The sequence below is a fragment of the Prunus persica genome, chromosome G1, assembly GCF_000346465.2.
Source record: "Prunus persica cultivar Lovell chromosome G1, Prunus_persica_NCBIv2, whole genome shotgun sequence".
Taxonomy (NCBI): Eukaryota; Viridiplantae; Streptophyta; class Magnoliopsida; order Rosales; family Rosaceae; genus Prunus; species Prunus persica.
In genome coordinates, this window is record NC_034009.1 from 429,982 (window position 1) to 453,922 (window position 23,941).

The 23,941-nt window shown below is 36.8% G+C and overlaps 3 protein-coding genes across 7 annotated transcripts; 1 reads left to right on the forward strand and 2 right to left on the reverse strand.

Moving 5' to 3' along the window:
- LOC18791729 (glutathione reductase, cytosolic) lies at positions 687 to 10,941 on the forward strand. Of its 3 annotated transcripts, none has more exons than XM_020555516.1 (17): positions 687 to 963; positions 1,395 to 1,560; positions 1,664 to 1,728; positions 1,857 to 1,926; positions 2,288 to 2,359; positions 2,817 to 3,020; positions 3,415 to 3,488; positions 3,581 to 3,664; positions 4,528 to 4,615; positions 4,741 to 4,822; positions 5,926 to 5,999; positions 6,640 to 6,747; positions 6,880 to 6,944; positions 8,296 to 8,409; positions 8,760 to 8,859; positions 9,970 to 10,064; positions 10,504 to 10,658. In XM_020555516.1, exons 2-17 carry the CDS (start codon positions 1,420 to 1,422, stop codon positions 10,538 to 10,540), a joined length of 1,473 nt encoding a protein of 490 aa, XP_020411105.1. In that variant the 5' UTR covers positions 687 to 963; positions 1,395 to 1,419; the 3' UTR covers positions 10,541 to 10,658. The 3 variants fall into 3 exon arrangements, with proteins under 3 accessions (XP_020411105.1, XP_007222142.1, XP_007222141.1); XM_007222080.2 differs by having other exon boundaries at positions 690 to 963; positions 1,297 to 1,560; positions 9,970 to 10,023; positions 10,504 to 10,941; XM_007222079.2 differs by having other exon boundaries at positions 690 to 963; positions 9,970 to 10,023; positions 10,504 to 10,941.
- LOC18788652 lies at positions 11,477 to 15,010 on the reverse strand. The gene is made up of 7 exons (XM_007227310.2): positions 14,299 to 15,010; positions 13,876 to 13,971; positions 13,623 to 13,742; positions 12,798 to 13,041; positions 12,496 to 12,533; positions 12,308 to 12,403; positions 11,477 to 12,186 (listed from the first exon to the last, which is right to left on the reverse strand). Exons 1-6 carry the CDS (start codon positions 14,881 to 14,883, stop codon positions 12,308 to 12,310), a joined length of 1,179 nt encoding a protein of 392 aa, XP_007227372.1. The 5' UTR covers positions 14,884 to 15,010; the 3' UTR covers positions 11,477 to 12,186.
- LOC18793713 lies at positions 16,797 to 21,309 on the reverse strand. Of its 3 annotated transcripts, none has more exons than XR_002269640.1 (12): positions 21,029 to 21,309; positions 20,851 to 20,934; positions 20,485 to 20,580; positions 20,309 to 20,384; positions 20,105 to 20,200; positions 19,926 to 19,999; positions 19,671 to 19,778; positions 19,424 to 19,561; positions 18,221 to 18,323; positions 17,732 to 17,940; positions 17,215 to 17,335; positions 16,797 to 17,110 (listed from the first exon to the last, which is right to left on the reverse strand). XR_002269640.1 is itself a non-coding variant. In XM_007225706.2 (11 exons), exons 1-11 carry the CDS (start codon positions 21,098 to 21,100, stop codon positions 17,267 to 17,269), a joined length of 1,125 nt encoding a protein of 374 aa, XP_007225768.1. In that variant the 5' UTR covers positions 21,101 to 21,309; the 3' UTR covers positions 16,797 to 17,266. The 3 variants fall into 3 exon arrangements, 1 of the variants encoding a protein (XP_007225768.1); XR_002269641.1 differs by having other exon boundaries at positions 21,035 to 21,243; XM_007225706.2 differs by having other exon boundaries at positions 16,797 to 17,335.

Genomic DNA, 23,941 nt, shown 5'->3' on the forward strand with positions numbered 1-23,941 from the left:
CCCCACCCATTATGTATACCAAAAAGAGTTAATTCCAAGAAGGAAAACAATAGCAAACCTTCTTCTTGTCATTCTTGTGGTGGTCCCTATTTTGCTTTTCCTTTTGAATTATTCACCTCTTTTAGCAAATTGTCCATAAACATCACAAAGTTCACAACCGTAGTGCGGGTCGTCTTGTCTCCCGGGGAGACTAGTCGAAGTTCGAGTGGTGAGAATTTGGTATGAGAATACCCCTGTTCGTTTCTACTTATAACACGTGTAAATGCAATTCATTCATGAAACTTGTTAGGGATGTGATGTATAAGAAAGCAACTATGCCCTGGTTCATTAGTGATGAATGTAGACCGATTCTGTGTTTTGTTCATTCTATTTTTCGACACTCTTTTCATCCAAGTTGTAGTATTTTTGTAAATCGAGTTAATTCACACACAAAAACAGCAATTTAAAGAGAACATTGTTAACTTGATCTTGTTCCTTTTTATTGGAAATGGAACCATCGAAATTAAAATATACAAATCCAAGCTTGAGGAGATGCAAAATCAAAATCCAATTGGTCTTTCTTTTGTGTATGGTCCACGACACACCACATGGACCTTGTATTCTCAAAAGAGATACGTGTCAAACTACAATTAATTAGTAATAATCAGACACACACACAAATAAATCATCGATCCAAAATTCGACAACTAAATAATGCCACGCATTTGACTGGACGAAACCTCTGCTAAAGAAGAAGCAGCAGCCTATAACAAATTTCTCTTCCCTCTCTCTCTGTCTCTCTTTCTCTCTCTCTCTCTCTCTCTCTCTCTCTCTCTCTACGTCGGTCTGTTTTGCTTCTGCAGCTACCTCCCATTTATTTTCGCATTACGCGCACTCGCATTTTTATTTTCCCATTGTTTTTGTTCTATATCCTAAAACCCTACAAGCCACAACAACAGTCGCTTCGCCATCTTCAACTTCAAGGTACGATCCACGTTTCCTTTTAATTTAATTACCCACAAGATCGTTCCTTCTGCAACACATTAATGGTTATGTACGAATCATACAATCCAAACCAAATTATATACAGTATTTCAAATTTTCAAATGTTCAAATTCTCATTTTTGGTTACGAAAAAAAGTTCATGCATTTGACACCCTCTTTGATGGGATTTTCTTAATTTTACTTTTTAATTTCTAGTACTCTTAATTGGTAATTGATGTCTGTTTTGATTTGAACAAAATCAAATAAGTTTTTCGGATTAATAAAAAAAAGATTGCATTTTGATTTCGCTTCACCCACTTTCTCGGTCGGCAGCCAAATAGAATTGTAGCCTTTCTGCTTTGTGCACTTTTCCAAAAAGATACTTGATGATGATGATGATGATGATGATGATGATATTGTGGTTTCTGAAGATTTAGTTGGATTTACTCTATAATCATGTCGAGGAAGATGCTTATTGATGGTGAGGTGAGCCAACCTAATCAAGGAGAGGTCCACTACGACTTCGACTTGTTCGTTATTGGGGCTGGAAGCGGCGGTGTCCGTGCCTCCAGATTTTCCGCAAATTTTGGAGCTAAGGTACGAATATATACATTACCGGAAAACACTTCTATTAACTTTGTTCATCCATTCCCTTTTATGACAGAAGCATATTATGGGTTCATTTCATTTGATTTCATAGGTTGGGATATGTGAGCTTCCATTTCATCCTATCAGCTCAGAAGTAGTTGGAGGAGTTGGTGGAACGTAAGTTCGTTGAAACTCTTAAATTCAATGCCGTGGTTAGTGGTCTGTCACGTTGTTGTGACAAATTAGGACTTCTGAAAATTGATGTTGCTTATATGGTTTTATGTTTTGCACATTTGGTTTTCCAGATGTGTCATTCGTGGTTGTGTTCCCAAAAAGATCTTGGTGTATGGAGCATCTTTTGGTGGTGAAATCGAGGTGAGAATATGACATTTATTGTTTATAGTTGATGTTAATTGGTATGATGAATGTACTTGCCCTTGCCTCAATTAATGCATCTAGCAGGAGCTCACAAACTTATTTTCATGTGAATTAGCCAAAACTAACAAAAAGGAAGTCATCACACCATTTAGTTGACACTCAAACTAATTGATCTACTGGATAATCTAGCACAATGCGAGGTTTCTAGCAGCTGTACTGTGGAAGTTTTTCATATGCATTTCCAGTGGATAGCTTGTTCACTACGTTTTTACAGATGTTTATATTGTATATTTGATCAAGTATTTTGTCTCTTATTAAAAGAAATGGTCTGATGAATTTATTGGTTTTGCTATTGCAGGATGCCAGGAATTATGGGTGGGAAGTGAATGAGAAAGTTGATTTCAACTGGAAGAAACTTTTGCATAAGAAGGTTGGTTAGCAGAGTTTGAGTGTTAAATTTCACTCTCCTTAATATCATGTGTGTTGCCTTGCAAAATTATTACAAAGTTACCAATTGGGGACTTCTTGGTTCGTCTAATTGTTATCAAAATCACAAAAGATTTGAAAATTTCAATTGCGGTTGAATTTGTTATAATTTTTTTAATTAAAGAAACAAAGATGATTTTTTGATAGAAAATTCACTAAGGCACAACAAGAAGACCACCAAAAATATTATTGTGGGGTTTTATTTTCCTATTATATTTAAGAACTACTACAATGAAACTCCATTTGGAAGGTAGATATCTTTGATTGGTTTGATTTCTTTATATAATGAATTGTTGTTTTGAAATCCAGAAATAAATTTTCCTCATTTCATTTTAATTGCCTTTATTACTTATTAATTATTTAATAACTCAAAACTGATATTTACCTATCTTCTTTCACAGACAGAGGAAATAATTCGATTAAATGGAATATACAAGCGTTTATTGTCGAATGCTGGGGTTAAATTGTTTGAAGGAGAGGGGAAGATAGTTGGTCCCAACGAAGTTGAGGTGACACAGCTAGATGGCACTAAATTGAGCTATTCAGCCAAGCACATATTGATTGCAACTGGCAGTCGGGCTCAACGACCTGCTATTCCTGGGCAGGTAAAATTCTGCATTGGAATTTAAACTTGTATGCTAAATATGAAGTTGTGTTATTCGACATTTTATTTTTGGCCTGAGTGTGCTTTATGATATTATGCAGTTTTATTTGACAAAAGGTAGATTTGTTGATCATCAAAGTTATAATTCTTCTTGAATTTTCTGTTAAAACAAAGAGGTCCCTTGTCATTAAAAATACAGCCAAAGAAGCCCTTTATCACCCCAGTTGGATGAATAGAGCTGATTTTTATAGCATTCAACTGTCCTTCATTTGCAACTACTGCCTAAGTTTGATACATAACATGGTCGCTGCATTCAAATATGATTCTGTTTGTGCTATTATTGTTGTTTACACATATTCTGTTTTCTTTCTAATTCATTTTAATTTCTTTTCTAGGAATTGGGTATATCATCTGATGAAGCATTGAGTTTGGAGGAGTTACCTAAACGTGTTGTGGTGCTTGGCGGAGGGTTTGTCTTGATCTCTTTGTTTATGTTGTTTGTTTGATTTAATCTGCTGTGCATGCTCATAAGTTAGCCCCATTATCCTTCCTTGTTATTAGGTACATTGCTGTTGAGTTTGCTTCAATATGGCGTGGGATGGGTGTTTCAGTGGATCTATTCTTCAGAAAGGAACTTCCATTGAGGTTGTTATTTTTGATGTTATTGCGTTTTCCCTTTTGAACTGTTAGCCTTGATGATGTTTATAGTGGAGTTGCTGCCATGTGGGCTTTTGTCTGTCTATTATGTAATATTTGTTGCAAGTTTGAGGCACTAAGGTATTTGTTGGGAATTGAGTTTAATTTAACTTTTTTGTGCTTTTTGGAGATTTTTTGAATTGCACAGTAAGGCGTTTTTATTTATTGGGAATGACTATGAAATTAGGAAAATTGGTGCTCAAAACAGTACACGCCATGCCAATAAGTGTAAATCTATTTTGGACCATCAATCATGGTAATTCCTAGTGGATGGACCACTGTTATGAAGAAAGAGTTATTGCATGCTGATGGGGAAAGAGAGAAAGAATTTGAAAAGGAGAGAAAAGGAGGGGGCAAGTTGATTATGTTGAAATGTTGAGTGATGTAAAATGTTAAGCTTGCATGGTGTACAGAAATTTAATGCTTGTTCCTTTCCTTTTTCCCTCCCGGTCTTTCTAAGCTACAAGCCCCTTATAAGGATCCAATGAAAAAGAAGGATTGAAAAAATGATTTTTGCTTTTTAACAATTTTTGGAATGGAAGCTGAACTACCTTTTGGTTCTCCCAGAAAACAACTTTCATTTTTTGAACCCATTTTTAAAGACTTCAAAAAAAAATATAGATTTGAAAGAGAGTATATTTAGATTGATTCTCCACTAACCTTACTTCTAATAGTTAGAAGTTCGTTGCCATTTCATGTTTGAGGAGTGAATATTGCACTCTGAAATGTGTTTCCTATGCCATGTTACAAATTATTGTGAAGGACACAGTAGCATTTGTGACTCACTTAGATTTGTCCATATCCTACTACAGAGGTTTTGATGATGAAATGAGGGCAGCGGTTGCACGGAATCTGGAAGGAAGGGGAATTGATCTACACCCACAGACAAATTTGACAGAGGTATTGTGACTCATAGGAAGTATAGACGTACCTTTGTTGCTGCTCTTACTTTTATAGTGTATATGTTTTGACTTTTGTTTGATCTTTGTTTGTCCTAGTACTAATGATTATTCCTGCAAATTCAGTTGATAAAAACAGAGGATGGCATAAAAGTTAGCACGGATCATGGTGAAGAGCTGATAGCAGATGTTGTACTGTTTGCCACTGGTAACTACAGACCTATTTAGTTGTGTTTGGGGTTGGAACTTAATGCTACTTGTTATAAATTGTAACTAAGTAAAGAAAAAAATTAATTAAAAACCACGAGCTCGTGCCTAGGCCAAAAAGAAATTATTTTCAGTTTTTTTCAATATTTGAATCGTGAAATCGGAACTGGGACCTTCTGCTGAACCCTGCAATCCTTGGGAGGCAGGAAACTGTAGCAAATAGCTAGGTAGGTACCTTAGGAACTGAACTCCGGGAGAGCAAACCACAGGCCTCACCACTCGGCTAAACCCTCGGTGATAGTCAGCCTGTCCCATTTGAACACTTTAATTATGTATTTACTCTTCTGTTGGTTCCGCTATGTTTTTAGCGATTCACATTGCATCATACACCTCGGTGATAGTCAGCCTGTCCCATTTGAACACTTTAATTATGTATTTACTCTTCTGTTGGTTCCGCTATGTTTTTAGCAATTCACATTGCATCATACAAGCCTTGGATAAGACTCCCTTGTTGCCAATAGTTTGAACAGCATCTAGGGTTCCCTCCTTTGTTGGGTAAAGCAATGTCATTGGTCATGGCTTGATATTGAGCTGTCCTGTTTAGCTGTTTTTTTCTTTTATCTAAATAATTGTATAAGTCACCCAGTGTTACAATAGTGAAAACCTGCTTTTCCTTTTCATGTTAGCTGTTAGACATCACCTGAGTTCATGTGCTACTTTTCTTCAAAGTTCTCATAACCTACGTGACAGCTATAGTGCTACCTTTTTCCTTTAAAGTTTAGCTGTCAATCCTGGTTGTTGCATCTTATCCATGCTTCTTAATGTGTCTCTGGTTTTTGGGATTCATTATGGGCTTCCACCATATTGCATGGTAAATGATTATAATAGTTTCGGTAGTTGCACTACTTTGTGGAATTATCATCTCCAATCATCCGTGTATCTAGACATTATGCATTTAATAGTCTGTTCACTAGTAGTATAAACTTGTGTTTGTTTTTCGTAACTTAGAGCACTAGGGGTGAACTTAGTACTGATATTTGTATTATGGTTTAGCTCAGTCTCTCACAGGGAAATGATTGCCTTGGTCTAATTTACAAATGACAGGTCGAGCTCCCAATACAAAGAGGTTGAATTTGGAAGCCGTAGGTGTGGAACTTGATAAAACAGGAGCTGTGAAGGTTACTAGCTTTGACTTTTGCATCTTGTTATTTTCATTTGACATTTTGTCATGTGTTTCAACTTTGAATTGATTTTGTATGTGTTTGATTTTAGTATTAGTTCTGCAGTGGTTTTTTCTAGACATTCGAAGTTATTGCAAACTTGATTCACTAATCTGGTGTCAGTATCTTGTATATCTCTTGTTTTCCTTATTCGCAAATCTGAGTCTTCAATGTTTATTTGGAATTAATTTTCCCTTTTTCTCTATGAGAAGGCAAATAATTGTACTTACGCATTTTGGGTCCCCTAATTTTTGTAAAACCCTAATACCTCCTCTTTTGTTCTGCTGTCAATCAATGTGACAATCAAAGTTCAATGGTAATGTGAGGATTAGGACCAGTTCAGGGTGGTCTCCAATTAGTGGATGGAGCCAGTGGGATTTATGGTTTCGTCTTTTCAAACAATATAGAGTTATACAGTTGATAATCTTAATGCAACTTCCCTTGTTTCTCCTTTTCTCTTTTCTTTAGTAATTTATTTTTTGTTTTCTTTGTCTGATGCTTTGTCCTAATCCGAAAATCAGTGATGCCATTCCCAGAGAGAGATTTTTACTGTGGCAAGCAATTATACCATATTGGTCTCGGCTCTTTTCTCTTTCAGGTAGATGAGTATTCACGTACCAACATACCTAGCATATGGGCTGTCGGTGATGTTACAAACCGAGCAAACCTTACCCCTGTGGCTTTAATGGAGGGAACTTGCTTCGCAGTATGTATTTTCTTTCTACCTTTTCCTTAAACTTTTTATTGATTGCTTAATTTTCCTTTTCTCTGGATTCTTAGCTTTATCAACAATTAGATGATTTGATGTTGTTACTAATTTATCTTATGTTCCCAACAGAAAACTGTTTTTGGTGACCAACCTAGCAAACCGGATCACCGCGATATACCCTGTGCAGTGTTTTGGTAATAGTTTCTCCCTTAAAAAAAGGGCCTTCCGTTGTTTGTATGTTTTTTCCCCCTTTAAAGGTGACTTTTTTGTGTGGTGTGGAGCTGGTCACAATAAGTACACTGTATGATCTCATGAGATCTCTAGAATACATTAACTCATAAGTGATTCTTGCCAGAGAACTCCTCCGCATATAAAGAGTGTATGAGGACTGGCATTTTAAGTTAGATATTTGTTCTTTCTTAAAGATTTAATACCACCAGTGGATCAACATAAGAAGCCCTCTTTTCCTGAAGGATTTGAAGATGCATTATGGTTTGAATTTTGTTTTTAATATGGCATGATCAACTCAAATGAAAATCTAATTACAGATATTTATGGATCTGAATGTGAATGCTTTAAACTTCAGAGGTCCCTTGCGGAATCTTTTAGGTGAAAAAGATTGGAATGAAGAACCTTAGTTTTTCTGGGGACCAATTAACTTCATTTAAGAAGGGGAAATCTTCTTGTAAATATAGGAACATCATAGTAGTTGAATTATATTTTGAATTGCTATTTTGTGATTTTATAAAAGTGTTTCATCCTTTTGAAGTGTCGGGCTTATTACTTATAGAATTAGTTAAGTGTTGTACTTTTTCTTGAGAAGTGCAAACACCAGACCGGGTGCTTGGTGTGATACCCTGAATCCCACATCGGGAATGCACTGTGAAGATCTTTGCCACATTAACAAGGCCTAGGTAACCCAGTCACCTTCAGCTAGCACTTTTGGACGAGGCCTTGGGTTGTTACAAATGGTATCACACCCCAACCCTGCCGGTTGCCTATGTGGGATTTGTGGGCCTTTGTTATGACGACGTCTCCCTGCCGATGAGGGAAAGAGCGCCAACCCCTTTGTGCTACGGGATAACGTGGATCCGTGGGCAGGTAAATGGTTGAATTGCACATTGAAAGGCCTGCCTGTTTGATAAAGGTGATTCCCGTCTTGGCGAGGATGCCAAGTCCTAAAGTAGGGGAGGTTGTGATACCCCGAATCCAACATCAAAAATGTGCTGGGAAGATCTATGTTACATAAGCAAGGCCTAGGAGTCCAAAAGTCACCTTCAGCTAGCACTTTTGGATTAGGCCTTGGGTCAAAAAACTTACTGTGGTTTTTCACTTGAAATCTGCCACGTTGACAACAATTAAGAAGTGTTTTGTAGCCTTTGCCTTTGGTCATGTTAGACATCTTAAGTCTACTAAATTGGCTTCTCAGTAGCTGTGTGGTTACTTAAATTTGTGTCAGGGCAATCTTATGATACTCGAACATTTCTGATTTCTTGCATTTGGATAAAAAAAATTTCCTAATGAACTTCTGTTTGATGTTCGCAGCATTCCACCTCTTTCTGTTGTGGGCCTTAGTGAAGAACAGGCAATAGAACAAGCCAAAGGTGATATATTGGTTTTCACATCAACCTTCACTCCAATGAAGAACACTGTATCTGGGTACGTACGGCATTATGAGGTCTTACTCTTTGCATTACTGCATATGTCCGTACAGACGCTGACTGAAAATTACAATTGTTGCTTTATTGGTTTGTACTGTGATGCCCCATGATTAAGTTTGAATTTGGATTCTTTCATGCTTTCCATAAATAAGGTCATCAACATGAGAGCTCAATTATCAATTGAACTATAGGCAAAAAATTTGACTTCAATTTATGAGCAAAATCATGAGCATACAATTATAAGCTTGAAGTTCTATTTATTCTCTTTGAGCAAATTTATAGTCCGTTCCCTTGGTGTTTTAAGCACTGACTTCAATGTATTTGTTTTTTTTAATCTTTTTCATCTAGACGACAAGAAAAGACAATTATGAAGCTTCTTGTTGATGCTGAGACAGATAAAGTTATTGGGGCATCCATGTGTGGGCCAGATGCACCTGAGATTGTGCAGGTATATGTTGTGTTATTTGTACAACTCCGTAAATCTCAAATGCTATGTTGTGTTTGCAATTGCTGTAATTTGATACATAAAAGAACTTTTCGAATCAACAAAACTGTGCTTGCATAACTGAAGTCAACTAATTCCTTCTTTTCTGTACAAATTTGCTCTCGAGTACAACAGGACTTCTCTCTAGTTTTAATTTGTCTGTATCCCTAGATATGTATAGTTATTGCAGTGTCTGCATGTTGAGAGTCCTTCAAGAATCAAGTATTTTCAGCTCTATTTTTTTAGTAATTCCTGAGAGGAATCTTGCAATATTGTTGCCCATGATCCTATGTTTTACTACCTAAGTGATGGTATATTATGAGTATTAAAGAAGAAAAATAGAAAGCTTAATCTTGCGTGTGATACTTGAGTAAAATCTTTTGGATAATTGTCATCTTTAGTTTGTGATCCAAAGTATTAGGCACAGGAAGGGGTTTAGGACCAAACAATATTCTTATTGAGGTTTTTGAAGTGTTTAGAAGATGAGGGCGTGTATGCTTGATGATAGGAGATAAAGTATTGTACTACATGAATGAAGGGGATATTCAAAGTTGTACAAACTATCATGGAACTAAATTGATGACTCACATTATGGAAACTTTGGAAGTGTTCAAGGTCAATTTTGAAAGGTGTAATATCATGTGTAGTGGATCTTCTTAGATAATGTCACAGAAAAAGGGGGTTTGGGGGTAGGGTGGAGGAAGTTGCTTAATGGATACATAAAATCGGCCAATTTTTCAGTTCTGATCAATGGAAGCCCTAGGCGGAAGTTCAGGGCCTCTAGGACATTGGGTCAAGGTGTGACCCGCTCTCACTTTTTCTTTCTCACTAGTTGTCGATATTTTGAGCAGATTAGGTTGAAAAAGCTAAAGAAAATGCACTCATAGAAGCCTTTAGAATCATGAGTTATCATTTTCTAATAGACAAAGGTTAATTTTCACCATGTTGCAGAGATTTTGTGTAATTTGAGCTTATACTGCTTCTAAATGCTCTTTATAGTACTCTTCATCTTCTTTTCATTTTACCATCTTATTGTTGTTCAGAGAATTACATTACTTTGGGTGTCTTACACAGGGCATTGCTATTGCACTGAAGTGTGGGGCAACCAAGGCACAGTTTGACAGTACGGTAAGTTGGGTATTAGTGCTGGGCAAAGATTCATTTCTGAGGTTTACTTTCGAATCACCTACTTTGTGTATTTTGTTAGGACCATTGATCATACTTGGACTTTTCGTTATGGCTATTAAGTAGTTCGAGTGTTTGCCACTTTAATGTCTTGTTTTTGGCTTAAGGAAAAGAGTCTGTTGAATTAATACACAAAAAAGAATGCTTATTCACTAACTACTTGCACAGAAGCAGAGGATAAACACATTTTCTCTTTAAGGACAGAAAGAAACATGGGTTGAGAGGGAGAGGATGAGTTGGGTGCAATAGGGGGGGAGGGGAGAGGTGGTAACCATCCTTTAACTTTTGTTATGGATGTTGGAAGGGAAAGTAAATGGTGATTTTATTCTGAGTATATTCCCCTGTACATTGTTTTGTTTTCTAAATGCTTTTTTACCTTGTGGCTTCACTTATACTGAAAGTTATTTTTTGTTCCTTGTGCAGGTGGGAATACACCCTTCTGCAGCAGAGGAATTTGTGACAATGCGTTCAGTGACGAGGCGTATTGCTGCAGGTAGCAAACCAAAGACAAATCTATAAGGATGCAAGCAATAGGACGAAAAGATTTGTATACAAGGTCTGGAGGAGTTTGTCCTGTCCTCCCAAAGCTCACGTAGTTGTTTCACATTCACCAGAGGAGGAAACATATATATTTTGGGAAATTTAAATTGGTTGAATTCTGTCACAATAAGAGCTTGTAGGGCAGTATAAGTTCTAAATGATTGATGGAGATACAATATTGATCTCTACATAACTGTATCACTTGATCCATGACAGTGTTGCCGTGCTTTATATACTCTGCTGATACCTGTCAATTTAGACACTTGCACGAGTAATTTACTTCCTCCCTTTTTAATAAAATACAATTAAGTTTTCTGCTTATGTTCAAAGTGAAGGCTTTAGCTGTTGGGCTTAAGGTTAAGTATCTAGTACTCAATGTTTGAAAAATCGCTAGGCGGTAGGCAGGCGGCAGGGGCCTAGCTCCTAGATGAGTAATCAAAGCCTGGGAGCCCGCTGCCTGGCCGTTTCTCTTTTTTCAAAATTATTTCGTATTATAAATTATAAATTTATACCAAAATTAATAAGAAAATGTATATATGTGTCATGATATGCTTTGATGATATAAAGCAGAGGGTTGAAATAAAAACACAATTAGGTTATGTTTTAGTATATGGGCCCAAGCCCATAAGAGAACCTTGTTAAAATACTAGCCCATAAGTGAAACAGGACGTTTCACTAACCCTGTCTTCACCTTTTTCGGGACAAACCCTATCCTCTCTTATCTCCTATGTTGCACAAGTACGGGTATGGGTATGCCAACACAATATGATTCGCAGATACGGCAAAACTCCAAAAATTAGGATAAGAGTACGGCACCGATATGGTGATTAAAATAATATATATTTAAAAAATAATATAAATAGAAAAGATTAATATTGCATCCATCATATTATAATCATCCATCATAAGTACAAAACATAAAACTAAACACAAAATACAAGTCTCCATAAACAAAACACAAAATATAAGTCTCCGTAGGATTGTTCAAATCATAAAAAAAGGCAACACAAAAACAAACCAAAACATTGAGAAGCCACTTCCCAAATCTAGCTCCATAGGATTTTATAAATTTGAAAACGACCAAATATATTTTCAAAATTACCCCTTCAAGTATTGAAAAAGTATCCTTGAAGTATTGGAAACGTATCAGAAGGTCAAACTTTCAGAAAAGTCAACGACACTCCTATATCCGTATCGAATATGTATAAGAGGCTTATCGTATCCATATCGGCATATCAGAATATCGAATACAGCATACCCAGATAGGAGTATCGGTGCAACATAGCTCATCTCTCATCTCTCCACCTCCATCACCTCCCATCTCTCATCTCTCTGCCTCCATCACCTCCCTTGAATTATTGATCAAGTATTAAACTTGCCGATTGGCAACTTCCCTTTTTATTTTTCTCTTTAATTTCCAAGTACAACGTCAACTTGTTTTTTTTTATAGTACTACAGGGGCGGGGGATTTCTCACATACACACACAACTATGATGTCGTGGTTCGAACATGAGACCTCTGGTTTGCAAGTCATCGCCCTTTTCCACTGAGCTAGACCCCCTTGACCTGTATAATAAACAGTAGATATACATATGATTTTCTGCATTTGTTTATAAACGCAAACTACCATTAAACACATGTACTAAAGCATAAAACTGCACGTCTTTATGGGAAGATATTTTCATACCTAAGCTACTGTTGCCCCTTCACATACGTCGCAAATTGTAAACCCATGACCTTCACAATATGGACATTTTGCTCCCTCTTCCACCCAATCCAAGAACTGTTGTCATTTAACAAAATAATTAAAACTTCATCCTGGATGGATAATGCTCGAAAATGAGAATATTAATATCTCTGTTTGAAACCTCTAACCTGTTCTTCAATGTTTGGCTCGCCTGTTCCATCACATTCTGCAACAAAGAAATACACAGATAAGCTACCAAGGGGACTAAGGATAGTTGAAACAAAATATGCAAAAGTACAAAAATAAAACTAATGCTTATCATCATCAAAGCCATTGGTGTTCAACATTATATTTAAAAATCAGATCAAACAAAATAAATATACAAATACATAGTATGGGTGGATTTAGAGTACTTCCGCAAAAGTTTAGCGTAGCAAGGCAATGGTTTATAAACTTGAATATAGTGACTAAGACGGGAGACAGGAGGTACCTGTGCACAATAAGCGACCCTCCCCTCGACAAGTAAGACACCTTGTGGTGGTATTCATTGCCTTGCTTTCACCTCCTTTTTTTTGGTTCCTGCTAAGTCTAGAAGAATCTTCCCAGCGGTTCTCTCCTAGAAGAAAAACACGATGCTCAGATACCTCTACTTCTGTAACACCTTCTTTCACAAGTGTTTGCTGGACCTCCGAAATTTCTGTTACAGAAGTAACTGCAGCTCCATTTGTATCTTCCTAAACAACAGAACCCACGTAACCATTAGAAGAATTACGATGTTTCAGCTCCTATGTAGTGGTTCGCTATAGCTTATACGAACATGATCAGGTTGCTAGCTCAAGCCCAACTAGGAGAAGAAAATCAGTTTACCAATATAATCAGCTTCATTTATTAGTATCCAAAATAAGTTACGGTGTGTTACCAGTTACCACAGCACATTATGTCACTGTCATATCGTATTTATTTGCATGTTAAGTGATTGTCTCATGAACTGGAACCAAGAAACCTCATGTCTGAGTTACTGAAAATAGAGTCGAAGCTTCAGGTCCGTTTCTCAATTAAGTAACAGAGCTTCTTGGTTGGTACTTAGTACTGTTTGCTACAATTTGTTACAATCTGGTTGAAGAAAATGAAGGCTTAGTTCACTTCAAATTGAACCATCAAATGAGTTTTTGGCTCCTCTTGAGGAATGCAAGTGATGACTTACCAAACCATTATGTTTAGTTCCAAGTGAGGAATGATATATTGGTACTGAAACTTAAAACATCAACGGCTTCCACTTAATAAAGGCTAATGGTATGTCGTCAGAAGGCTATACCTTTTGTGTAGCAGTCACAGTACTCCCTTTGTTATCCAGACCCTCAATTTGTGCGACCGTATATAATTGTTCAAGAAGTTCTGCAGTCACTATGCCATCTTGAGGGGCGTCTAAGGAGGCCTGTCAAACAAGATATTACAAGTTGACTAACATATATATTTCGGGTTGTGAAATTTTTGTTCAACTTGATGATTATGAAATTTTACTCTTCATGCATTATACATGGTAACATCTAATGATAATTGAAACTTACTTGCCAAGTCTTGACAGCACGTTCGGTCCCGCTTGAGAAGCTGGAAAACTCCATGTCTTCCTCACCCGAGTAAAATCCTAGTTTTTGCAATGCTTCCTGTCAAAGAACAGGAACATTATATTAGAACAAGTCGAAATCACAAATATTACATCCAAAAACGAAGCGAACACTAGAAAAGGAAAGAACCACACAAACCCAGTTACATAAAAAGAAAATAAACAAAAGTTAACAACTTTTTATACTAAAAAGAAAGTTAATACCCCCTAGTAAGTTGTAATTAACCGTATGCTGCTCAGTTTTCAGTTTGCCAAATTTAAAAGTACCATTTTATAATTCAAAGACAACACTAAATCATAAACAAAACACAAGAAATGAAAGATAGACTCCGAAAAATCAAAACTCGCCTTTCAAAAGCAAGCAGACCTGCATAGCTCGGACCTCTTCACCTTCCGACCCCTTCCTCAAAGCATTTCTGCTCTTCTTCTTCTCCTTCACTTCCGGAACGGCAGACACCTCCTGAATCTCCTCCTGAATATGGTCCAATTCTATGGCTCTGGAACTCGACCCTGTCTCAGCTATCCGATTTTTCTCCGTCAAAATCTGCAACAAGCCGGCGATGTTGGCGATGGTCTCGGACTCCGACACCGAAGCCCCTCCTCCTTCCTGAAGATGCTCTAGGGCCTGAATTTTGAGCTTGAGCTCGGCGATTTCTCGCAGGAGCGAGTCGCGGTCACGGGCCCAGCGCTGTTCTTCTCGGAGCCAGCGCTGCTCCTCGCGGAGCCATCGCTGCTCTTCGCGGAGCCAGCGGGACTCCTCGCGGTCGTTTTGGGAAGAGGAAGAATTTGAAGAGAAGCAGATGATGTGGAGAGATTTGAAGGATTTGAAAGTGCGGGAAAGTGGAGAGAGAGAGTAACATTGGTGGGGTTTTTTGGGGGCAAATGGAAGTGAAAGAAGAGGAGGAGGAGGAGGAGGAGGGTGAAGAAAGAGAGTGAGAGAGCAAGAAGACATCTAAGAAAAAGAAAACTTAGCTGTAACTTGCAAGAGAGAAATTAAAGAAAGAAAGAAGATGAAGAAGATATGTGTTGAGTGGATATGAAGGGTGAAGTTTTCTACTTTGAAACCACACGCTTGGTTTTGGGGTTTGGGGTTTGGTTAACACAAGCCTCACTCAACTGTCACCGTTTGCACAACCGCCATTACAACGGTCACTTTCCCTCCCCCGCTCTCTCAATCTCAAGGAGAGCATCTCCACTAGTTAAAATTTGGCCTTAAATTACACACATTATTTATAACTGCTCACTTTTATAATACCACTCCAACAAATAACGTGTATAAATGTGTAAAAGAAAAAAAATAATTTATCCATGATCTACACATGACGTTTGTTCTTTCCTGAAGTTTTGACTCTTGATCTCATTTATTGGCATGGTTGATCTATCTATATATATAAAGCAAAAGATAGAGAATGGTGAAACATTCAAAATATCAGAAAATGCCCTTTGTTAATTCAAACATTAAGAATTGAAATTATTAATTAAATGAGAATAATATCGTAAATTCACATTTTTTAATATTAAAAAAATTAAAATTAAAATTAAAATAAGATAATAGGTCCTATTTTTATGGAACATAACTACCCTGTTATTTTTTCTTAATTCTAAAAATAAAAATAAAAAAGAAAAAAAAAACCAATTGGCACATGCGTGAGCATGTGTCAAGAGGCTAGTTATTTATGGTATATAATGACCTTAAGTTTCGATTTTAGGTTTTTTTAATATTTTTTCTAGACAATTATATAAGTTGGGGGATGGGATTTTCTCACACAGCCAACGTGTTATAGGGTTTCGAATAACTAGATTTCAAATATAGAATAAAAGTTATTGATCAATCCAAGACTAGAATCATGATGTCTAAGTGATTCTACACCCTAGAGTAAATTAACAATGTTAATAAATGAGATCTAAGCTGAAGAAATTGAGTGAAAATGGATATTTCTCAACACGTCCATTATTTCCTATCCAAAAACTATAGGAGCAATTTTCTCTTGCTATTGGCCATGAGTGAACATGGACTCTTGACATCGGTGATTACCCTGCCGTCATATTGTGACTGTGAACATGATTGCCTGCCGTCATACTGTGACTGCGAACGTGATTACTACGTGTTTTTTTGAACGCGATAATGTTACAATTACGAAATGATATACTTTTTTTAGTCGACCTATTCAGTATCTCAGTTGTTGTAATAAAAAAAAAAAAAGATTTTGAATAGCCAATATTTAAAGAGAGATTCACTATTATACCTAATACGGAGGCTCAAATTATAAAAATACTCTATATAAAATGGGCTTTAGAAACACATGCAAAACCCATTTACAATATAACAAAAAATATTTTAACTTCTTATAAATTACAAAACTGTCATCAATTTCTTAAAACAAACCCAACTCAAAAATCTCATAAAAATACCCAAAACATTTAATAGGGCATCAAAGTAATTTAATAATTAATATTAAATTCAATAAGACCAGCTGTCATTTTTTGGGTTTTTTTTTTGGTTTGTTTATAGAAATTCAATTGTGTAGGATTTATTTATAATATTAGTGCTAAAAATGGATATATCACTAAATATCTAAATAACTGATGAAAATTTCTAAAAACTAAACGAAAAGTCCAAGAGAGGAAGAGGTGTCGAGGGACTGACGAGGTTTGGGAGGCGAGTTCCAAAACACTGGAGGGCTACTGGCTTCACCAAGATTGAAGGCAAGGCATCTAACCATCTTGGTGGAATATAAGCAAAATAAGGAAAAAGAAGAACAAAGCATGATGATTCCAGGTTGATAAGCAAAATAAGCCCGTATTTCACAACTTTGAAAAATCGGAAGAGCACGTACACATGCCTCCATGAAAAGAAACTGAATATGAAAGAAAATTGAATGGTTTTTTTTATTCAAATCTACGGAGATAGAATACATATAATGTAAAACTCTAGATTTAAATACACCAAATACATATATCATAGAGAATCTCCTCAAGTAACCCTAATGCTGAGAATAAACCTCATTCAACAAACAAGAAATTTCTCGTTCATACCCCTGGTGCCCAAACCATGATTTACATTTTTTATAATAAAAAATGAATAATAACCTTTGTGACTAATAACTAACGTTTCCATAAAGCCAATTCTCAATTCATGCCATCAGTGTGATAGAGAGCATCTGCTTAGCTAGAGAAACCTGTTCAGTATCATCAGATAACAGTATCCCAACAACAATGTTAATCATGGATACATCCAACAAGGCATCTACATCAGACATGTCATAATAGGTTTAGTGGCAACCTGGGCCTCTTCCCGGCACTCGGAACATTGAATAAGTAGCTCCATTTCATGCTTAGTCCAGCTTGACATTAGAGTACAGTAGGGTATCCCTGGTGACTGGCATATTCAGAAGGAAGCATACCTACATCGAAACAAGGACAACAAAACATGTGAAATATCCTTTTTAACCACTGTCTAACTGTATCACAGGACAACCTCCATAGCCAAAACATAAAATAACCTCATTTGTACAATCACTCAAAAACATGTATCTGACAATCTACAGGTGATTCATAACCTACTGGACATCCTAACAAAAATGATTCAAGAAAGCCTTTTTAATTTATTTAAATTCCTTAGTCTGTCAAGCCAGAGCAGATGTTTCAACTATAATTAGTTTGATTATTTCATCCTTAAACTTGCAATTCTCTTGACCAAAGTCCAAACAGCATATAAAATTTGGTTCATAGCCACTGGGTTGTTTTTTCTTCTCCTTTTCATGTTTCACTGTGGGTCTTTAATGACAAGTGAACCTTACCCCCAATAGAGTTGAAATGATGAGAATGATTCCAGTGATCCAAGCAAGCGTACGTCTAACCAAAAGCACTTGCACAATCTTTGTATCTTTCGGGACTTCTTTTTCAGCCAACCAACGAGGAGATGGCTGACAAGTAAACATCACATTCAACATCTTCCCTGACTCCACAGGTGCAACTCCATTGAAAAGGATAGCTCCAACAATTTGACCTGCCAAATTAATGTCAACTTTAAAGACAGTGATATATTCAACCAAACTATTAAACAACGAAAAATAAAAATGATTTAACAATAGCAAAGATATGGCAGATATATACATAAAATTGGCTACAATCTTTCAAGGAACAGGAGTTGCTTTAAAAGAACAAGAATTAGCTATGTGCAGATTGTCATGTAACGTCAGGTATTTTCTTCCCCTAGGCATAGGAATATTGCAAAGCTACGGCCTGCGATCAGATAATAATTACCAAAAAGTTAAAACCAAGATCACCTTTGTATGCATCATCGAGTGAGTCAAATATCTTGGACAGTGTAGCAAGTAGCAGCTCCACTCCATGAGCAGCACCTTCAGTTCCATACTGCTCTTGCAGAACCTAGCATAGTGTTATAAAACAAATATTATTAAGCTATGGAATTCACTACAGTTGTGTAGTAAGAATAAACAACGATGCATGCAGAAAAGAAAGTGCAAACACATTATTTGACTGTGTGGGTGTGGGTGTGCGTGTTTATATCTGCATATGTACTGCATATATGTAAAATACGCATCGGGTTTTGATGTACTCTTTTCTTTTTAAGGAGGAACAAAAGGATTTTATTAAATATGACATAAATATCAATACTCAATACAACCAAAACAAACAAGCTGTCCACTAAAAAAGGAAAGACCTCTAACCAACAAGCTGCTACAAACAACATATTAAATATGTGAGGCTGAGTAAGGAAAACTCGATGGCAGAGTCGGCTGAGTAAGGAAAACTCGATGGAAGAGTTGGCAGAGTCGACTCAGGCATGTCAGCTCCTGATGTGGGCTGGGCTTCAGAGTATCATAGATCAAAAAACATCTAAGCTAACTGAAATCAACTTAACAATGCAGCCTTCCAATCGACAAAAATAAGAGACAATAGTATATCCCAAAATCCCGAGGATGTGAAAGCATGATGCCCAAAAGTGAGCTCCACACCCTACCAACCCTCCACTTCCCCCTCATCCGGAATAATTAAAAAGAATACACGTTGCTTTTTTAACTATTCGGGTAAGAGTACGTTCTCACTTTTTTTTTAATTAACTGAGAAACTGTGGCTTGTCATCATACCAAACTTAGTGGTTTCTTGGAATGCCATCTCTCTGATCAGATAAATACATGGAGTCTTTGTCAGAGGGTATATCTGAAAGTAGTCTACTATTTTTTATGATCCATTTGAAAGTATCACCCTCAACTGGGCCTGGAGGGACTTAGATCTTCCTCCCCCTCCCACCGTAAACATAAACATATCCACACACAAAGAATACTCTAGTTAGTTATTACTTTGACACAATCCATGCAGAACACCTACACCTCTGTCTTCCTTATCATAACTGTTACATTACTAACTAAAATATACATTATATAAAGCTTCATTTCTATCGAACATTTTCTAGCATCCATTCTAAAATTTGAAGTTACCAAGAATAAAAAGGAAGGAAACAACACCTTGATTCGATCAAAACAGCCTGTTAATAACTCGGCTGGGCTGTGGATACTGTGAGACAAATCTTGATGCATCTCCATTGCACTTCTAAAGTTGCGGATGAGAGACAAAAGGCTAGTTGTGAATATCCTGTCTGCCTCCTGCAAAGATATGCAATGCAAACCTTGCGATTTAAGTGGCCAAATTTACAACATATATGCAAAATATATAATCAAACAAAAGACCATGTAACACTCAATCTAAGAGAACCTTTGACATATGAAGCTTCAAGTTGTCACCATTGGCCAAAGGGATGCTCAATTCTCCATTTAGTGGTTCCAATGTATCAACAACATATGAACCACCCATCCAAGATGCCTAAGAGAAAAAAAATAATTCAAATTAAGTTTAAACCGAGAACTCAAATTCCTTTTCATGTATACAGGGAAAATAACCAAGAATATGGAAAAGATAAACAACATGGAGAACAAAATATGATATAGAATAACTTGAAGCCTGACTCACAAAATCGCCAATCTCTTTAACAGTATAATCTGCCAATTGTTCATCCAAAGAAAACACAGAGACTTCACCTTGATCTGCAACAACACACACAATGAATAAAACTCATGTATTTCTAGATGATGAATAGTAATGTTCATGCACTAGTTTAGCCACTTATACATTTAGAAAAAGTAATATACCTGGAAGCTCAATGTCAGCTTTGTTTGAGCCAAAATCAATATTGGCACTATAGGCGCTGCTGAACATGGCGTTATCTTTGACTATAAGACTAGGATCTGCATGTATAATACATTCACGTTGATAGTCAGTGCACAACATAAAACAATAATGACAAAATAAAAGATCCACAGGTTAGCTTGCATTTTGGAACCAAGTGTATATACCATCAATTCCTCTGACTTCCAGCACAAAAACAGCACGAGGTCTATTGAATGGATTAGGCATGAGAACCTCATTCAACTACCAAAAAGAAACAAGGATATATCATGAATTAGACATTTGAGTAACGAGAAGCAAAGTAACTGGATAAAATAACTTCACATAAATTATTATCAAACACCTTAGCTGAACCAGCAGCTGAGAGCGTGACAGGTGGTGCAAATCCAAGCAAGACCGACACTGCTGCACTGACTTCTGGGAGCAACATTGAGTCAGGCTGTGAAGGTAAAAGCAAGTAATATTAGCAAACAAATGACGAACAACATCTAAGTACCCCTTTATGTACAAAAGAATACGTTAAACTACATGTGGGTATGCTTAAAATTCGGTACAAAGAAGAACCCAAGAGTCCCTTTTAGAGGTAAAATCATAAATAGATCGACACATTTCTGACCATTTTAGTTCAATTCTACTGAATTTCATAGGCAGAATTAAATTGACGAATATAGATAGGTAATTGAGATGCAGAAGCAATTGCTGGAATTACCTTGACGACATCGTTTGAGGACGGGCTGCGAAGAAATCGATGGGTGGAGCTATCGATGAAGAAGACGGAAGCAGTACCTTCGGCCTGGATCAAAATCGAACAACACAATAATCAGATCGACGACTTGTCATCGCTACAAAAATATATAGATAGATATATAGAGCGAGAGAGAGCAAACCCTAGCTTGCGAGAAGAGAAACGAAGAAATGGTAAGTAGGTAGAAGCAGATACTGCGTGCAAGCAAATCCATGGGAGGACAGAGAGAAAGAGGGTCTGATCTGTGGCTGTTGGAGTTGGGAAGAGGACGGAGGGGCGAACTGAAATTTCCTTGGATTATTTTATTTTTACCCAAAAACCGAAAATTTTCAAGAGAGAAGCCACGAGCGACGTCGTTTGGCCTAAAATAAAAATCTAATTTTTATGGATATGAGAAAAGTGAGAGGATTTGAATGTATCTTTTCAAATTGAAAGAGAAATAACAATAAACAAGATTATATATGAATTGACGAAGATATCTTTTTTGAGAACACGGAAGAGGGGTTTTTCATATACACACAACTAAGATGTCATGGAGTTTTGAACTTGAGACCTCTAATTTGCAAGTCAAGACCATTATCCACTAAGCTAGACCATATTAGCACTAAGATATCTTTATACATAAAGAAGGAAAAACAAAAAAAGAGTTTCACTGAGATAGACATTCCTCCCGATGAATCTTGTTCTTTCCTGACTAATTTTCGACGGGATAGACCTGTCTCGACGAATTATGTTCTTTCCCAACAAACATTCGCCAGGTAAGGCTCGTCAATAGGCCGGGCCGAGTTAGCCCGGCTCAAATTCAATGGACTTGGGCTAGGTTGGGCCGGGCTTTAGAGAGAAGAGAGAAAATACCGGACTGGGCCAGGTCGGGTTTTTTCAGAAAATTCAAAGCCCAAGCCCGATTCATGGGTCGGGCTTGAGAAAACCCATCGGGCCGGGCTTAAACGGGCCTACTTCATTAAAAAAAAATCATAAACTTAATCATAAGGGCATTTTAGTCCAAATTTGAGATTAAACTCACTTAATTACAATATTTTCACATCAAACCAAATTCATAAAACACCCAATAAAGTCACACAACTTAATAACATTTTTCACAAAAATAATAAAACCAAGTATTATTTTTGAGGTTATTACATAATTAGACCGTAATATGTTTTAAAAAATAATAACTATCAAAAAAATATTTTTTTTAAGGATTGTATGAATAAATATGCAAATATTTGGTGATGTGTTCAAGAAAAGTATGATTATATTTGGTGGTACAATTATGTTTCGTGATATGATTATATTTGGTGATGTGATATGTTGTTCATCTTATATATATAATTATTGAATTAATAATTGACACAAATTAATGTGCTAATCATCCAATTATAAACTAGGGATGAGTAAAGAAAAGTAAATGAAATGAAACAAATTATATATGTGATTTAAGTGATATAATCCTAAACCTAAACTCTTATTTATACATAATTATATATGTATGCGGGCCTAACGGGCCGAGCTTTTGTGGGCTTAATCGGGCCTGGCTTATGGGTCGGGCCGAGCTTCAGACACCCAAGCTCAAGTCTAGCCCCGCCTAAGGTGGGCCGGGCCATCTCAAAGCCCATAACGGGCCGGGCTGGTCGAACCCCCATCGGCCCATGAGCCTGCGGGCCAAATGATGAGGCCTATCGCCAGATGGACTTGTCCTAGCGAATCTTATTCTTTCTCGACAAACTTCGACAAGATAGACCTTTCCTCTCGAATTTTGTTCTTCTTGACAAATTTTTGCTAGACAGACCTTTCCAACAAATTGTCGCATGGGTAGACCTTTTTCGAAGTTTTCTATTTAAACCCCGCACTTCTCTTTATTCACCCCACGTTCTAAGTTCACCCAACTTCTAATTCAAAAGTTCACAATTTTCTAAGAAAACCTCACTATCTTCCCAAACTATGCCTAAATATACACCCAACAGAAAAAGATTTTTTTTATTTAGAAACTCATCAACCTTAGACCCCACCCTGCTATCTTTTTTTCTTTTCTTTTTTGTTGAGAAATTCTATGATTGCATTCATAATTCAGCCAAAAAAGCCACCAGCCACAAAGGGCCAATACAAACTAGCCACAAAAGGGCCATTATAATAACGGAGCGGTCTAATATCAAATTTAAGACAATATGGTGTGTCTCCACTAACGATCATGCAAGATCGAAGAAACTCTGGCATAGACATCCCAACTAAGATTGCAAACTTAGAATAATAAAAAAAAGATAAAGCTTGGAGCCATAACAATACAAATAAAACTCTCACAAAGGAGAGATGAAAAGCTCTCACAAAGGAGAGATGAAAAACTCTCACAAAAGAGAGGTGAAAACTACACAGAGAACCCAAAGAGTCTCTACAACTTATTTCAAACATAAAGAAATTGCAAAAAAGATGGTGGTGGAGATTCGACGCCGAAATGCAGGTGAAGATCCGACGATGAGCCGCAGCCGCCTATAATAGTTGGATGAAAATCATAACAAAACTAAGACAAATAGGGAAAACCCTTTGTCTTTGAAAATGGGGGAAGAGGTGAAATGAGGAAGAGAAGAGGGAAGAGGGGGGAAGAACAATGGCTTCCTCCCCCCTCAAAGTGGAAAAGGCTTTAAGAGTGTTTTTTGGGAGAAATGGAGCTCTTTCACAAGCATAGCTAAGCTAAACATCCCACACCCTGCTATCTTGCCCCTCATCACTCTAAGTTCACCTCAACCTCACATTACTTAAAGAGATAAAAATATTGTTGTCAAATATGTAGCAGCATTGAGAATGAACTAGGAGGTTTTGTGAAGAGAAAATAAGAGTAGTAGATTTCTTGAATTGAAAGAGAATAATAATCTGGCAATAGGGTGTAAAGGAGTTTGTGTTTTTCTAAAACTTAATATGAATAATGGTGGGGTGTGTGGAGGTGTGTGTATAGATGTATTAGGGTTAAGTATTAAGTTGGATGACCTTTTTTGTCTTTTTACACAATAATAAAACTTAAGAGCTTAATGATTTAAATATTGGGGTGAACAAAGAAAAGTGT

What these genes read in the sequence shown, in the direction of transcription:
- LOC18791729 (XM_007222080.2), top strand. Translation starts at nt 1,420, where the DNA reads ATGTCGAGGAAGATGCTTATTGATGGTGAGGTGAGCCAACCTAATCAA. An exon ending in GTTGGAGGAGTTGGTGGAAC is followed by an intron (nt 1,729 to 1,856) that starts GTAAGTTCGTTG and finishes TTGGTTTTCCAG; the next exon opens with ATGTGTCATTCGTGGTTGTG. An exon ending in ATGAAGAACACTGTATCTGG is followed by an intron (nt 8,410 to 8,759) that starts GTACGTACGGCA and finishes TTTTTCATCTAG; the next exon opens with ACGACAAGAAAAGACAATTA.
- LOC18788652 (XM_007227310.2), bottom strand. Translation starts at nt 14,883, where the DNA reads ATGTCTTCTTGCTCTCTCACTCTCTTTCTTCACCCTCCTCCTCCTCCT. An exon ending in AAGAGGTCCGAGCTATGCAG is followed by an intron (nt 13,972 to 14,298) that starts GTCTGCTTGCTT and finishes GTTCTTTGACAG; the next exon opens with GAAGCATTGCAAAAACTAGG. An exon ending in AGCCAAACATTGAAGAACAG is followed by an intron (nt 12,404 to 12,495) that starts GTTAGAGGTTTC and finishes AAATGACAACAG; the next exon opens with TTCTTGGATTGGGTGGAAGA.
- LOC18793713 (XM_007225706.2), bottom strand. Translation starts at nt 21,100, where the DNA reads ATGGATTTGCTTGCACGCAGTATCTGCTTCTACCTACTTACCATTTCT. An exon ending in CAGCTGCTGGTTCAGCTAAG is followed by an intron (nt 20,385 to 20,484) that starts GTGTTTGATAAT and finishes TCTTTTTGGTAG; the next exon opens with TTGAATGAGGTTCTCATGCC. An exon ending in ACTCGATGATGCATACAAAG is followed by an intron (nt 17,941 to 18,220) that starts GTGATCTTGGTT and finishes TTAATTTGGCAG; the next exon opens with GTCAAATTGTTGGAGCTATC.